The sequence below is a fragment of the Trachinotus anak genome, unplaced genomic scaffold (assembly GCF_046630095.1).
Source record: "Trachinotus anak isolate AG129_WGS33_773 ecotype Australia unplaced genomic scaffold, CSIRO_AGI_Tana_v1 ptg000023l, whole genome shotgun sequence".
NCBI lineage: Eukaryota > Metazoa > Chordata > Actinopteri > Carangiformes > Carangidae > Trachinotus > Trachinotus anak.
This window is the reverse complement of record NW_027273874.1, coordinates 3548674-3561940: the sequence shown is the minus strand read 5'-3', so window position 1 is coordinate 3561940 and position 13267 is coordinate 3548674. Positions and strand designations below refer to the sequence as shown.

Here is a 13267-nt window from a genome sequence, read left to right as displayed (position 1 = left end):
TTTTCCTGAGAAGTGCTTAAGAAAAAACTCAGACTGTCTTCCCACAGTTTTGTAATTCATTCACTTTCCTTAGAATCTGGGTTGGCTTGGCTCCAGTTTCACTTCCCTTTAAAGATTTCATGAGTGTTGAGGAATGGACTCCTCGTGTTGAAACACATTGGCTGTGAGTAACAAGTACTATCACAACTATCACACATGAGTCAGTTTTGCATAGGAGGGCTTGCTCCTGCAGCTGTACCTATGCGTTATTAGAATCTCATATCAATATCATATCATATAGATCTCATATACATCATTCTAATAACACAGGTGCTTAGTTCTTATTTTGCAACAAGTCCTCTCTGCTGAACAACCATATAGGTCTGGAACTGGTTCTGCTCAACGATTCTTCCTGTTTCAGTGGAAGTTTTCTTTGCCACTATTGCCTAGTGCTTGCTCATGGAGAAATATTTATATCCAGTGAATTCTAAGGATTTATATTTATAAAGTCTAGACCTGCACCATATGAAAGTGTCTTGAAATAACTTCTGTTATGATTTGGTGCTATATAAGTAAGACTGACTTGACTTGACTCAGTTTACCTCACTCAGCCAGTTGGTTCATGCGTGTTGAGACTGTCGTCCAGGATCATCTTTGCTGATCTGATCAGTTTCCAGATGGTGACGTGCATGTACTCCTGGCTTCCCTGCCCTACTTCTACAACAGGCCTACTCTTGTGTGTAAACATTGTCTGGTATAATTACATATGTTATTCTATTGTGCTATGCAGTATTTTAATTCTAAAACTGCGGTCATCTATGGTCACACACTGCACACCACCTGTAATGCAGCATTAATCTAATCAATGCCACACTACTGAACCCCCAAACATTTGTGTTGACGCTAAAAAGCTAGGTTTATTTAGAAAAAGTGTTGAATTCATTTTATACTCTTATACTTTATACCTGCCAACCACATATGGGGACCATCTTTGACCAATGAGCTATTTCCATGTGCTAATGATTTGAAGACCGTGGGATACAGCTGTACAAAAGTACAAAAGTACAAAAGTGCAATAAGCATCTTCAGGTGGGGGTAGATTCTCTATTTCGACAGTAGCTACACCTTAATGTGAGACTCTCAGTTCGATATTGTAAAATTAAAAAAAAAGATTCAGAAAAAAATCAGATTATCGCTGACGGGCCAGTTTTGGCCTGCGGGCCGCCACTGCTGTAGACTTACATCAAAATGACCTTCGTTCAGTAAGAATTCTGAAAAGTGTAATTATTTATTTCTCTGGTTCATTTACTTTTTTAAAACTCCCATCTATGGACAAGTCGACCTCTGCAATTTGTGCAATAGCATGTTTCACCATGAGAACATATAAACTCCTCGCAGAAGGAAACAGGGCTGAGACTGAAACCCTGAATTTGCACTGTAAACATTTATTTTATTGAATACCACTATGTTTTAAGTGACTTAAGACGCTCAGTGGTTAGCAAAAAGATTACGGGTTACGGTTAGATTACGGAACTGTGTGTCTGGTCGTCTGATCAGTAACATCGGGGGCCGGCTTTACTTCTTGAGGAGGCTCAGGTCTTTTCATGTCTGCAACAAGATGCTGCAGATGTTCTATCAGTCTGTTGTGGCGAGCACCATCTTGTTTGCTGCGGTGTCCTGGGGTGCGGGCATCAAGGCAAAGGACGCCAGCAGACTGAACAGACTCATCGAAAAGGCAGAGTCTGTTGTTGGCTCTAAACCTGTCACCCTGGAGGAGGTGGTGCAGGAAAGGATGCTGGCAAAACTGCTGGCAATCATGGACAATCCTTCTCACCCCCTCCACAAAACACTGGACAAGCTGAAGAGCAGCTTCAGCAACAGACTCATTCAACCCCGCTGCTCTAAGGAACGATACAGGAAATCGTTCCTACCTACTGTGATCACACTGTACAACTCATCTACCTCTGTCAGAGCCAAGATGACACAAGATGACCTGTCACACTTTGCACTCTGAATCATTACAACACTCCACTCCAAATACTAACCGTATTGATATTATATATCATATTCATGCAATATTTGTGTCCTTCTTTTTGCACTTTCTATTTACATATGCATATTCATAGTATATTATTATTTATGGTATTTATATCTTGCCATTCTGTATTTTTATTTCTATTCTGTCTACCTCAGTATTCTATTGTATTGTATTTTTGTATTCGGGGATGAATAAAGTCATCTATCTATCTATCTATCTAAAAATTCTCAGAGCTAGGATATTAATATTGCATTCACCTCACATGGTTCTCCACTTTATGTGGTAGTACTGCACATTTGACACTTTTAATAATAAAGACCATAAATATTTATATTGATATTGTTCATTCTGGCCCTATTGTGACTGAGAACTGGATGGAAACCAAATTTTGTGCTATCGCTCTCTTGCTCTATAAGCTAACATCAGACTACTTGGCAAGAAACTTTGGCAGTTTTCCAAGCATTACTCACAGAAACAGAGATTTCCGAATAACTGCCTCACTGCAGTCATATCTAGGAAGAAAAAGAGGAGTTAGTCAACAGCTTTGAGTGTGTTTTTCCACGTGTGTGGGTGGGTGGTTGATGGTAGCGATTAACTACTATGTTGCAATTCAGCATAGACATATCCCAGGAGGACAGGTTATATTTCAGTCATAGCTGCTGCATCTTTTGTTCACTACAGGAAATGTCACCTGTCCGTAATTAAATATGATGATCAGACCTTTAGCTCACACCTCATACCTTCGTCATGACCACGATTGTAAGATAAGGGCAGAACACGCAGCAACAAAAACCTTCATAACTGTTCGACTAAAAACATTGAAGATTATAATTATGAGTATGTTGCCCAACATTACAGGTGAGATTAGAAACATCTAGAGTTGATGAGATTTTTTTTTTTTTACAAGGGATAAGATGGGTGAACAGACCCTTTTGCCATTTCCTTTTCATAAACTATATTCTGCATAACTATAAAGTTTTATATTACACAGTTCATACATATATGAGTCTGATCAGTGTGAAGTCATCAGTGATAAAAACTGATTTCTTCATTTTCCCCCATGTGGTTGCAAAGCTTTGTTGTATTGACAGGCTGAAAACTGCAGTTTTACCATTGTCAGTGCAGAATTTTTTTAATCTTAGTGTGACATCTAGTGGTTTGGTGTGTCAGTGCAGCATGATGCCAGTTTCACACCAGGCTTTTACTTTCTGTGGTGTGAAATAACAACATACCACAATGAGGAAATACCAGAAAGCATTGGTCACAAGGCTTCCTGGTGGACTAGGGATTAGAGAACACCTTAGGGTTCACGTCCAGCAGCTGAATGATGGTCCAACTCTCAAACTGATGGTTCATAGTGTTTATTTATGAGAACACAATTCTACTAAATATTTAAACACCACACGAAAAGAAGTGATAACAATCAGCCAGGTGCTAAATAAACGAGATAGTCGCTTAGGCAGACACATTTATGACAAGCGGACACACTGATGATTACCTTCAAGGCTCCTTCAAAATAAAAGTCCCGAATTTAACGTCTAAGATAATATGAGAAATAATAACTTGGATTTAAGAAAATACTCAGAAAATGAATGATTAAACGTGAGAACAACACATTTATGGAAATATACTCATGCATTAGGTTGTAAACATGTAATTTTTTTGTATCTATATATTTAGCACATTATTATATTGTTATTATTTATCGTTCTAAATATTTGTTATTGCAGTTTCTGAAGCTTTCCTGTTCTCTGCACTGCCACTTTGCTGCTGTAACACTGTGAAACTAATAAAGTCGATCTTATCTTATGTTCAGACTTTATCATGTGTGCACAAAAAAAACATTATTTTTTTATTTTTTATTTTTGGCGTTTTGAGAAGATTTGCGAAACTGATTTGTGAGATATCAGAGACAACCGCGCATAATGTTAATGTCAAATTGAAATAGGTTTCTGTAGTGAGGTAGGATTACGTTCATGTTTTGCAAAGGTCTACTAACATGAGCGACAGAGCGTCACCGTAACCATGGTAACTGACTGCACACCTGAGTGGAGGGGGGCGGGGCAGCGCTCCCGGAAGAGCCGCGTCGCTCTGTCCTGTCGGTGCGTCTTTGTGCGCATGATCCCTTACACCTGCATCAACATCAAGTTAAAACATTATCATCAGTATGATCATCATCATGATCCCTTACACCTGCATCAACATCAAGTTAAAACATTAACATCAGTATGATCATCATCATGACTTCACATTACCTTTGGCTGTTACTAATCATGGTGCCTGCACAGAAAGACAAACAAGGAAATGCACTGAGAGCCAAAGGTTTATGTCTTTGGGTGTGTTCGTTTGCAAATCTAATTGGCCTCCAGTAAATAAGAGGACTAAAAGGAAAATGAAACTAAATAAAAACACGCCAGTGCATTAACTTCATTCGGGAGAGTGATACAGGGAAGTGCTGAAGGTTTTCCCATAAGTTGATAATTGTCGGTGAAATGGAAGAATATAAACATCCGGTGTTCTTTGAAGCAAAACATCTGACAGACAGAGAGAAGCAGAAGATCAGGAGACACTTTCAGAAAAAACGAGTTTCGGGTGGAGGTGAATGCGGAATGATTGAAAAAGCTGGAGGCAACATCTATAAATATTGCTTCATGGAAGAAGAAGGTAAGCAGTCGTTTTGTGTTTAAATTACTAAGTCAACAGCCATGACTCTGCCTGGCTGTACTCACAATGGTTTATTTACTGTGTTCACTATTTCATCTTATCAGTAGCAAAATAAAAGTTACTACTTAGCACCAAATACTGATAATGGCTGATAATGCGCTCAGGACAACTGAATATTTAACTTGATGATGGCACTAGATGAAAAGTTACAGTTTATCCTAAAGGAATATGTGAACCAGCCAGCAGTTTTGAGGTTGAAAATATTTACTTTCTGTTTCCATATGTTCAATGGGATTTCCCACAGTATGATTTCATACTGCTGTCATTGCTGATTGTTCTGCTGTGCTTTTCCTACACTTGATTGAAACAGCTTCAGCTACCACACAATAGGAAATAAAGTCCTAAGTAGTGTGGCTTCCCAGTGTTAGCAATCCAATGAGACACAGTGAACAAGGCTTGAAAGGCCCTGTCACATAGGGCTGAAGTCCTAAATTCATGCACGTGTTTCTATGAAGTGGCCTGGAGGTGATGGCATTGTTCCAGTGTTTCATGGACTCATGGACTGGGAAGTACACAATAAACAATATTGTGTGTGCTATTACTGTATTTCATATAAACTTACTTTAGCACACTTCCTGCAGCCCCCTTGCAACTCCTAGGTTAAGAACCACAGGTGTGTACCACTCTTTATGGCAATTAATCCAACAGTTTCATTCAAAATTGAACGTTTCACTCAAAACCATGTGCATTGTGGTGAGGAAAAGTAGCAAGATAACCAAATATTAGCTTGCATCTTATGCAAACCAAGAATATCAGAACAAGATTTTGTGCACAAGTGAAAGGTTTGTCCTGTTGGTGGCATTAGAGGAAAAGTCAAAAAATCACCACTGTCTGCAAGATTCATTCTCTGGGCACCATGACACCATACACCATATCTATAAAATATTTCATGGAAATCTATCCCATAATTGCTGAATTAGTTTTACGAGGTGTTACAGGTAAAGCATTGCCATTCCTACAGCCACACCGCTCGCGTGGCTAATAAAAATATTTCACAGTTTTAGTTTAAATGTAGTCCTTTGATGGACTTTTTTGCTCTTTGCAGACCAGGAAAGAGTTTTGCAGAGAAAATGTCACACCATCTCTTTTCCTTGTCGGGAGCTATATCAGACCATGAGCCAAACCAGTTTGCTTCACAACCCCACACATACTGACCAGCCATCCACTAGTCGATCACAGGTAAGTTAACAGTGTAATATGTGTGCTTGAAATAATGCTGACACTTGACACATTCAGATTTGATTTACTATAAATTTTCTTCTACTTTTTTACTTTTAGCCTAATTTCCAGAAGGAGTGCCCGGTTGTGGAGAAGCAGTTTAAACTTGTAGACAAAGGCCTCACTCGAAAAATGTGTGCTGATTACCCAGATGTTAAAATCCCAAGAGGTAACACATATACCATCATTTTAGAGGGACTTGACAGAGACATAAAGTCAGGAGCTACAAAACCTGTGATGAAAAGTGTAAAAGAAAAGAGACTGAAGCTCCCTACAGATTTAATTACCTTCATAAAATCCAGTTGTGCCGTCTCCAAGTACCGAACTCGCTTCCAGCAGAGTCTCAGAAATCCTGTTTCCCTGGAGGTGGGCTCAGGCCTGGTTTTATCCAGTTTGTCCTCTGATGCCGTGGATGAGGCTTGGGAAACAATGAAGACAGACCTGAGTGTGGAGACTGTGAAGCTGCAGGGCGCTGCAGCTGTACCTCCAGATCTGGACAGAGTGAAGGAAATCCTCATCAAAGCCAAGAACGAGGAAAACTGTCGAGAGTTCAGAGTGAATGTCAGCTTCATCCCAGGAAACAGTGGAACACCAGAGATCAAAGTACGAATGGTGGGCTACAGTGAAAATGTGACCAAACTGAAAGAGGTTCTGCATGACTACCAGATGAATCAGGCTGAGATACAAGAAGTGCTGAACCTACCCCATCCTGAACTGGTTGACTGTTTTGATAAAATCTTGAACCTAATTGGGATGAAGCAGACGAAAGTGACGTTCAAAGCCTTAAACTCCCCATGTCCTTGTGTTCACTTGTCTGGTCCCCGTTGTCATGTCCAGGAGGTCAAGGAGGCCCTAACATCAGCTCTAGCCAGCCTGACATTAGACAGACTGGTTCTCGATGGACCAGGGGCTCAGCGGTACTTCCAGGGAGAGGGTAAAGTGGGCAAGGACCTGGTAGAGAGCTCCTGTCAGGTCCTTATCAGGGAACAACAAGATGTGTTTTCACCAGATGTGAAAATCAAATCACAAAGCTTCAGCAGTCCCAGCCCCAATCCCAGCCCCTGTGTCACACCTCGACCTTCCATTGCCAGATGGCGCAGCCACAATTTTGGGAACATCGTGGTCAACAAAACAAGCCTGAGGATTAAGCTTGGCGGTTTGGAGGATGAGCAGGTTAGACAGTTTTTATTCTACTTTGAATCAGTTAACCGTGCACCCCTTTTTCACATCCTCACATCATTTCCACAGGTGAACGTGTTGGTGATCCCCATGCTCAAGAGGCAGCTAGCTTCAACTAAAATTGGTAAACGTCTACTGAGTAAAGCTGGGAACAGAATCATGCTAAACTTTGCCCTGATGGCAGCAAAGTGTACCCTCAACCCTGGAGACGTTCTGCAGATCGATGGGTCTCCGTCTTTGGGCTGCTCCAAGCTCTTCTTCATTGAGTGCTCGCCTTGGGATGGAGTCAGAGGACAGAGTGTGCAGGTGAAGTAAGATACTTGGCAAAGGGTCTGCTTGAATTTGAGGATTATAATACTGACACAAATCATGTGAGCCTATGATTTTAAAGACGTAAAAAAGAGCAAAGACATGAAACTCTGAAGATCAACTACACTGTGGTTTCTCTGATCAACATGAGCCAGGTCTGCTATGTTAGCTTAATGGCAGGTGAGTCTGCTACATAGCTAGGAGCGTGTGATTGGATAACACCTCCACTGTCATGACAAAAAGACATCATGACCTAAAATTATGAAATAAAATGTGACATGAAATACTATAGCCAAAGTCAATAGCTTTTTCACCTAAAAAATACCATCATGAAAGTAAATAAATAGGAACTTAAATAAAAACGTTAAGAAATTGGAACTGATAACATTTCACACTAATGAGGTGAATTATAGTATTTTCTTATGTTATTTCACAATTTGATTCTTCATTTATGTATCTTACATCTTATTCTATATATTTATATGATTATTTCATAATTTATTATCTTTTTTCAAACAAAATATCTAACTTTTGTTTCATAGGCTCTCAGCAATGGGCTGAAGAAGTGTTTGGACCTCTGTGTACAGCAGGGCTTGAGTTCAGTGGCCTTTCCAGTTATTGGACCAGGAATTGTATTAAAATACCCGCTGAGAGAAGCTGTTCAAGTGCTGACTGAGAACATTCACCAGTTTGGATTATCTGCATCCTCTGGTTCTCTCTCCACCATCCATGTCGTCATTAAACCTGGCTATCCTGACTCTGAGGAGGTGAAACACAACGTCTTTTAGTGGTTTAATAACAATACATGCAACAATTGAAACCGTTTGTATGTTTGTAGGATGCATCTAAGCATGATTTGCTTTACATGTATAAGAAGATAATGTTTACTCCAAGCATTTGTATTTACAGTGCTACCATGATGTCTACAGACACCTCAGCTTGAGTTTGAATCAGGGAGGACAAGGTAAATTAGACAGATGCTCAGGCTGCTTTGATTTATTATTAATAACGTGCAGAAGATCCCAGAGGGCAGATTCTTTACTTAAGCAAAATGAAAATCACAGCTCATATTTACTCTGTTACTGTCCTGTATTGAAGATTCTACTTAAGTAAAAAGTACAGAAGTGTAATCATAGTGTTCATTAAAATAATTCTATCTCAGTACCACAGTACAGTACCTCAAACCACTATAGTAACCCCATCATTAGATTAAGTGTCAAATATGAAATATGAATACAGTTTTCTTCCTCTCAGTAATTTTCAGGCCTCTCACCAGTGACCTTGATGAAGTCACCATAACAGTGGGAGGTGGGGTTAAACTACAGCTGGTGTTTGGCGACATCAGCAATGAGACTACAGATGTTGTGGTGAACACGACCAACTTTGTTCATTTATACAGAGGTAGGTGTGAGCTACTCTGGCCGCTCACAGTAAGGCTTCGCTTGCAAAGTCTCCCTCTGAGCAAGAAGACCATAACTGAGCTGTACCTGTAATTTAAATCATTTTTGCAGTTAAATGTTGCTATTGTCATTATTTCACAGATGGCGTGTGCAAAGACATCCTAACAAAGGCTGGACCCCAGGTGGAGGCATTACTAAAAAACGGTAAGAAAAGGAGACACGCTAGACACGCTCCATCCCCAAAACAAACAAACAAACAAACAAACAGACAAACAACAACTCAACAGCTTCTCACCACTGTCCTGTTGTCTTTTCTTGTTCTGTGTGTAGCAAAAGTGAGGAGAGGAGAGCTTTTTAAAACCCAGCCTGGTTCATTCCCCTGTAAAGCCATTTTACACCTGTATGGAGAGAACGATGCAGGCGTCGTTGAACAACTGGTGTGTCGCATCATTCAACACTGTGAGACCTTTGGATACAAGTCTGTAGCCATCCCTGCCATTTGTGCTGGTAAATATTGCGTAAGACAATCTACATACCCAAATAAAAAAGAAACGTATTTAAATATGAATCGACCAGCAAAGACAATGCCACTTATTAATGTAGTTTTGTTCACTGGATGTAATGATGAAATGAGGGTTGTGGAGAAGGAAATGAATTAAGGGTTGAGTCAGGATTGTTGATGTGTTTAGGTCAGAAAGTGTTATGATGTGGAACCTAGGACGATGGACTCAAAGTGGGGGTAATGTATAAGATGAGGGAGGGAAAGTAGGAAGGGGTTTTGGAGAGGAAGGATATGAGAACTAAGGCAAACAGGAAAGAGAGCAATAGACAGGAAAATGGATGAGAATGAGGTGTAAAAAACGTAATTCTCGATTTACACAGGAGGCGGTGGGCTGGACCCTGGGGTGGTGGCACGTGCCATCCTTCGAGGGGTTAATACTGCCACATCATCTACTTCCCTCCACTCTCTCACCAACATCCGTCTTGTACTGATTAAGATCGAGGTTTTCTTGGCATTTAAGCACCGAGCATCGCAGGTGTTTCCCTGCGCTGAAATCAACACAGGTAACAGGAAGTTAACCTTTCTTGAATCCTAACATCAAGATCCTCTTTTTTATGGTCGTTCAAAAACATGTTCTGTTTCTATCAGAATCAAATTGTTGTATTTTCACTGATTATTGTATTTTCATTCACTTTGCAGTGTCAGTACTTCAGATGCCAGACATACCACAGCAACAGTCCACAGCATCTGTTAATGCAGACCAAAGCATCCTCCCTACCAGCTCCAGCGGTCAGCAACAGCAGCAGTCCGTCTTTATGTTCTTTGGTCTTTGCAAAAAAAATGTTGAAGATGCCATGACAAAGCTGAAGAATCTGTATCAGGCTCAGTATCCCACACAAACTTTCACAAAGGATGACCTTCAAGGCCTCACCCAGGAGGACATGAACAATCTGAGCAAGCTTGTAGAGATCCTGGGTCTGTTCATGCAGAAGGACCAGTCCGGCCCTGGCAGCTTAACAATGAGCGGGTTAAAAGATAGGGTCAACCAGGTGATGCAGATCATTCAAACCATCGGTCCGCTTAGGAGGGAAGCAAGAGTCAGGGAGGAGGAAGATTTGTACAGCCGTGTGGTTTGGTGCATCCTGGTGCAAGGCGGCAAGTGGGAACGGCTCCCCAAAACAGTCAGTCACAATCTGGAAAATGGCAATGTGCTGAGAGGGATAGTGGACGCACACAACGTCCTGTGGAGAGTGGATCTACAGAGGATGGAGGCCACAAGATCATTGACTGGACAGACGGCTAAGCTGAAACGACTTGAGACTCTGCCAGGTGAAGAGATGGTTCTTGACAGGAAATGCCATTATGGCTAATATGTTCAATCCAACACCAAGGAAGTGACCATTTATATCAAATATAGTCAAACTGACAGAAAAGGCTCTGCTGTTTGAGGGAGCTCCAAGCAGTGAATGTGGGCTCTGCTGAGAGTTAATTTTCCAGATATGAACATGAATCTTAGTTAAATTAGCAACACAAAATACAATTTAAGGAAGAGGTTGCTAAGCCAAGATAGCTGCCTGATGGCTCTAACTTCACATTGAGTCAACAGGCATGAGTACAGTATCAATCTACTCATATAACTCTTGGAGGAAAGCAAAGTAGTGTATTCTCCAAAATGACAACAGACGTTGCAAATTCAACTTATTTCACTAAATGAGATTCACCTTCTCTGCCTACAGGAGGCATGAAAATGCATTGTAGCATTTCAGGGACACTGTGGTTTACTTGATTAATTTGTCTTTGGAAACAACATTTACATTTAACAAAAGTCCTCTGAACATCAGAGATTTTTCTCGTTCATTACCTTGTCTAACTCATTTTCAGACCTCACAGTCCCCCTGTATTGGGACAACATGATGGAGATAGAAAATCTGAAGGTGGTCGAACTGCAGGCTTCCTCTGCAGAGTACTGGACAGTGGAAAAGGCCTTCAAACGAACTGTCACCATGACTATAATAAAGGTTGGTGGCTTTTCACCATTTGATCATGTGTATACAGAATTGTTTGGCTGCTGAACCTTTTTTGGTCTTTCTTATAAGATCGAGCGTTTGCAGAATGTCCATCTGCTTCGTGCCTATGAAGTGCAGAAGAAACACATTTCTGATAAGAATGGACAGAAAGGGGCCGGTGAAAAGCTTCTGTACCACGGGACGACCCAGGACAACTGTGACTCCATCATGAGAGCTGGGTTCAACAGGAGCTTTGCTGGGCAAAATGGTAATGATGGTTTTTTTTGTCCAATCCACACATCCTATTTTTCTACAAAAGGTTGTTGTTACCTCCATAAATTTTAAATGTTTTAAAAAGATGCAAGTGTCTACAGGACCTTTTGAGGGAGAAATGGGTCATCAGTGTTGTCTTTGTCTTTGTCACCAAATCTGTTGTAATGAAGAGCAACCAAACTGATACTTGTTTACAATAGGGAATTTCATCACTTTGAAAGGGGAAAATGCATCTGTATTTCCAAAACTTCCAACGCTCCATTTCTCCCTGTTCTCAGCAGTTGTTAATTCGTTGTTCTCTCTTATTCTCAGCAACTTCATATGGTCCTGGAACCTACTTTGCTGTAAAAGCCAGCTACTCGGCCAAGCCCACCTACTCCAAGCCAGCTGCTGATGGTTCTCAGTTCATGTTCATGGCTCGAGTCCTGACTGGCGCCTACACTCAGGGCTACAAGGGCATGAAGGTGCCTCCGCCTCTAAACGACCTGCAGCCCCATGACCGTTACGACAGTGTGGTGGATAGAATAGACAACCCCAGCATGTATATCGTGTTCCATGATAACCAGGCGTACCCAGACTACCTCATCACCTTCAAGTCCCTGTGAGGGAAGGACTGAAGTCCAACTGAAAATGTTTTTGTGGTATGCTGGAACATACATATCTACTCTGTAAAGCACTTGTCCTGTGTTCTCCTTTGAGAAAAAAAAAAAAAAAAAATCAGAGGTTGTTGGTCTGTTCGTTGTTTCTGTCTACATAGATGAGTCATGCTGGGCTGATGAAATCTGTAGACGACTACAGGATGAATAACAAAGGCTCTACTATTGAACAAAACTGTAAATAATACAATACAATACAAATAAATATAAGCACTACAAACATGTAACATATCATTTTCAGCTTCACTGCAGACTCAGTCCTTTATATTGTACTGTTAAATATTGCAGAAATGTGATTAAACCATGACCTCCATCTAGTGATAATCACATGAAGAAAACATGCCCTCATTTAACATTCACTTAGTTGACACTATGTAATGGTCTTACAGATTTTAAGACAGGTTTTGACCCTGCTTTGATCATGACTGTGTAGGTAGAAAATGTAATCATCGACCACAATATAAAAAAAAATAAATCCTGTGCTTAATGAAGGTTGAACACACCCACGTCATTATCAGTGACTTCAGTTGCATTTGCACATTCGACACTTTGATTTTTTTTTATACTGTATTAGTCTTTTGATAGATTATTTAAAATGACTGACTAATTGTTGTGCACTTTTGTATTCATTGTGTAGTTGGTTTGCTTGTCTTTGTGTTACAAAAAGTTCTGATCAATTAGTATATTTTTTCCTGGTTATGTTCAGTTTGTCTTCGTTCAGCCAGTTTAGGCTGTCCAGTTATATTCAGTTTTTGTTAAATTAATGTTGTCTTAATATTTTCTGTGGCCCCAGAACTTTATTGCATATTTTGTAAATTGTTATTGTTTTTTCTATTTTGGGTAAATAAAACCACCTCTAACTCCTTTTGCCTCCGTGCCACCTCAGTCCCTCACACTGCACTAAGTAAGAACAGTAATGCAGGGAAACAGCAAGACTATAAATTATAATGGGTTGTTATTGCAACTGTGTGAGTGACAGCTGC

At 40.4% G+C, this 13267-nt stretch overlaps 1 protein-coding gene across 1 annotated transcript; it reads left to right on the top strand.

The window, feature by feature from the left end:
* The first annotated feature begins 3985 nt into the window (after positions 1–3985).
* LOC139607253 (protein mono-ADP-ribosyltransferase PARP14-like) lies at positions 3986–13148 on the top strand. Its single transcript, XM_071459976.1, has 14 exons — positions 3986–4681; positions 5787–5920; positions 6020–7132; positions 7208–7444; positions 7990–8214; positions 8357–8411; positions 8702–8848; positions 8989–9051; positions 9178–9354; positions 9730–9912; positions 10049–10678; positions 11231–11367; positions 11446–11623; positions 11941–13148. Exons 1-14 carry the CDS (start codon positions 4510–4512, stop codon positions 12231–12233), a joined length of 3744 nt encoding a protein of 1247 aa, XP_071316077.1. The 5' UTR covers positions 3986–4509; the 3' UTR covers positions 12234–13148.
* Positions 13149–13267: the final 119 nt, after the last annotated feature.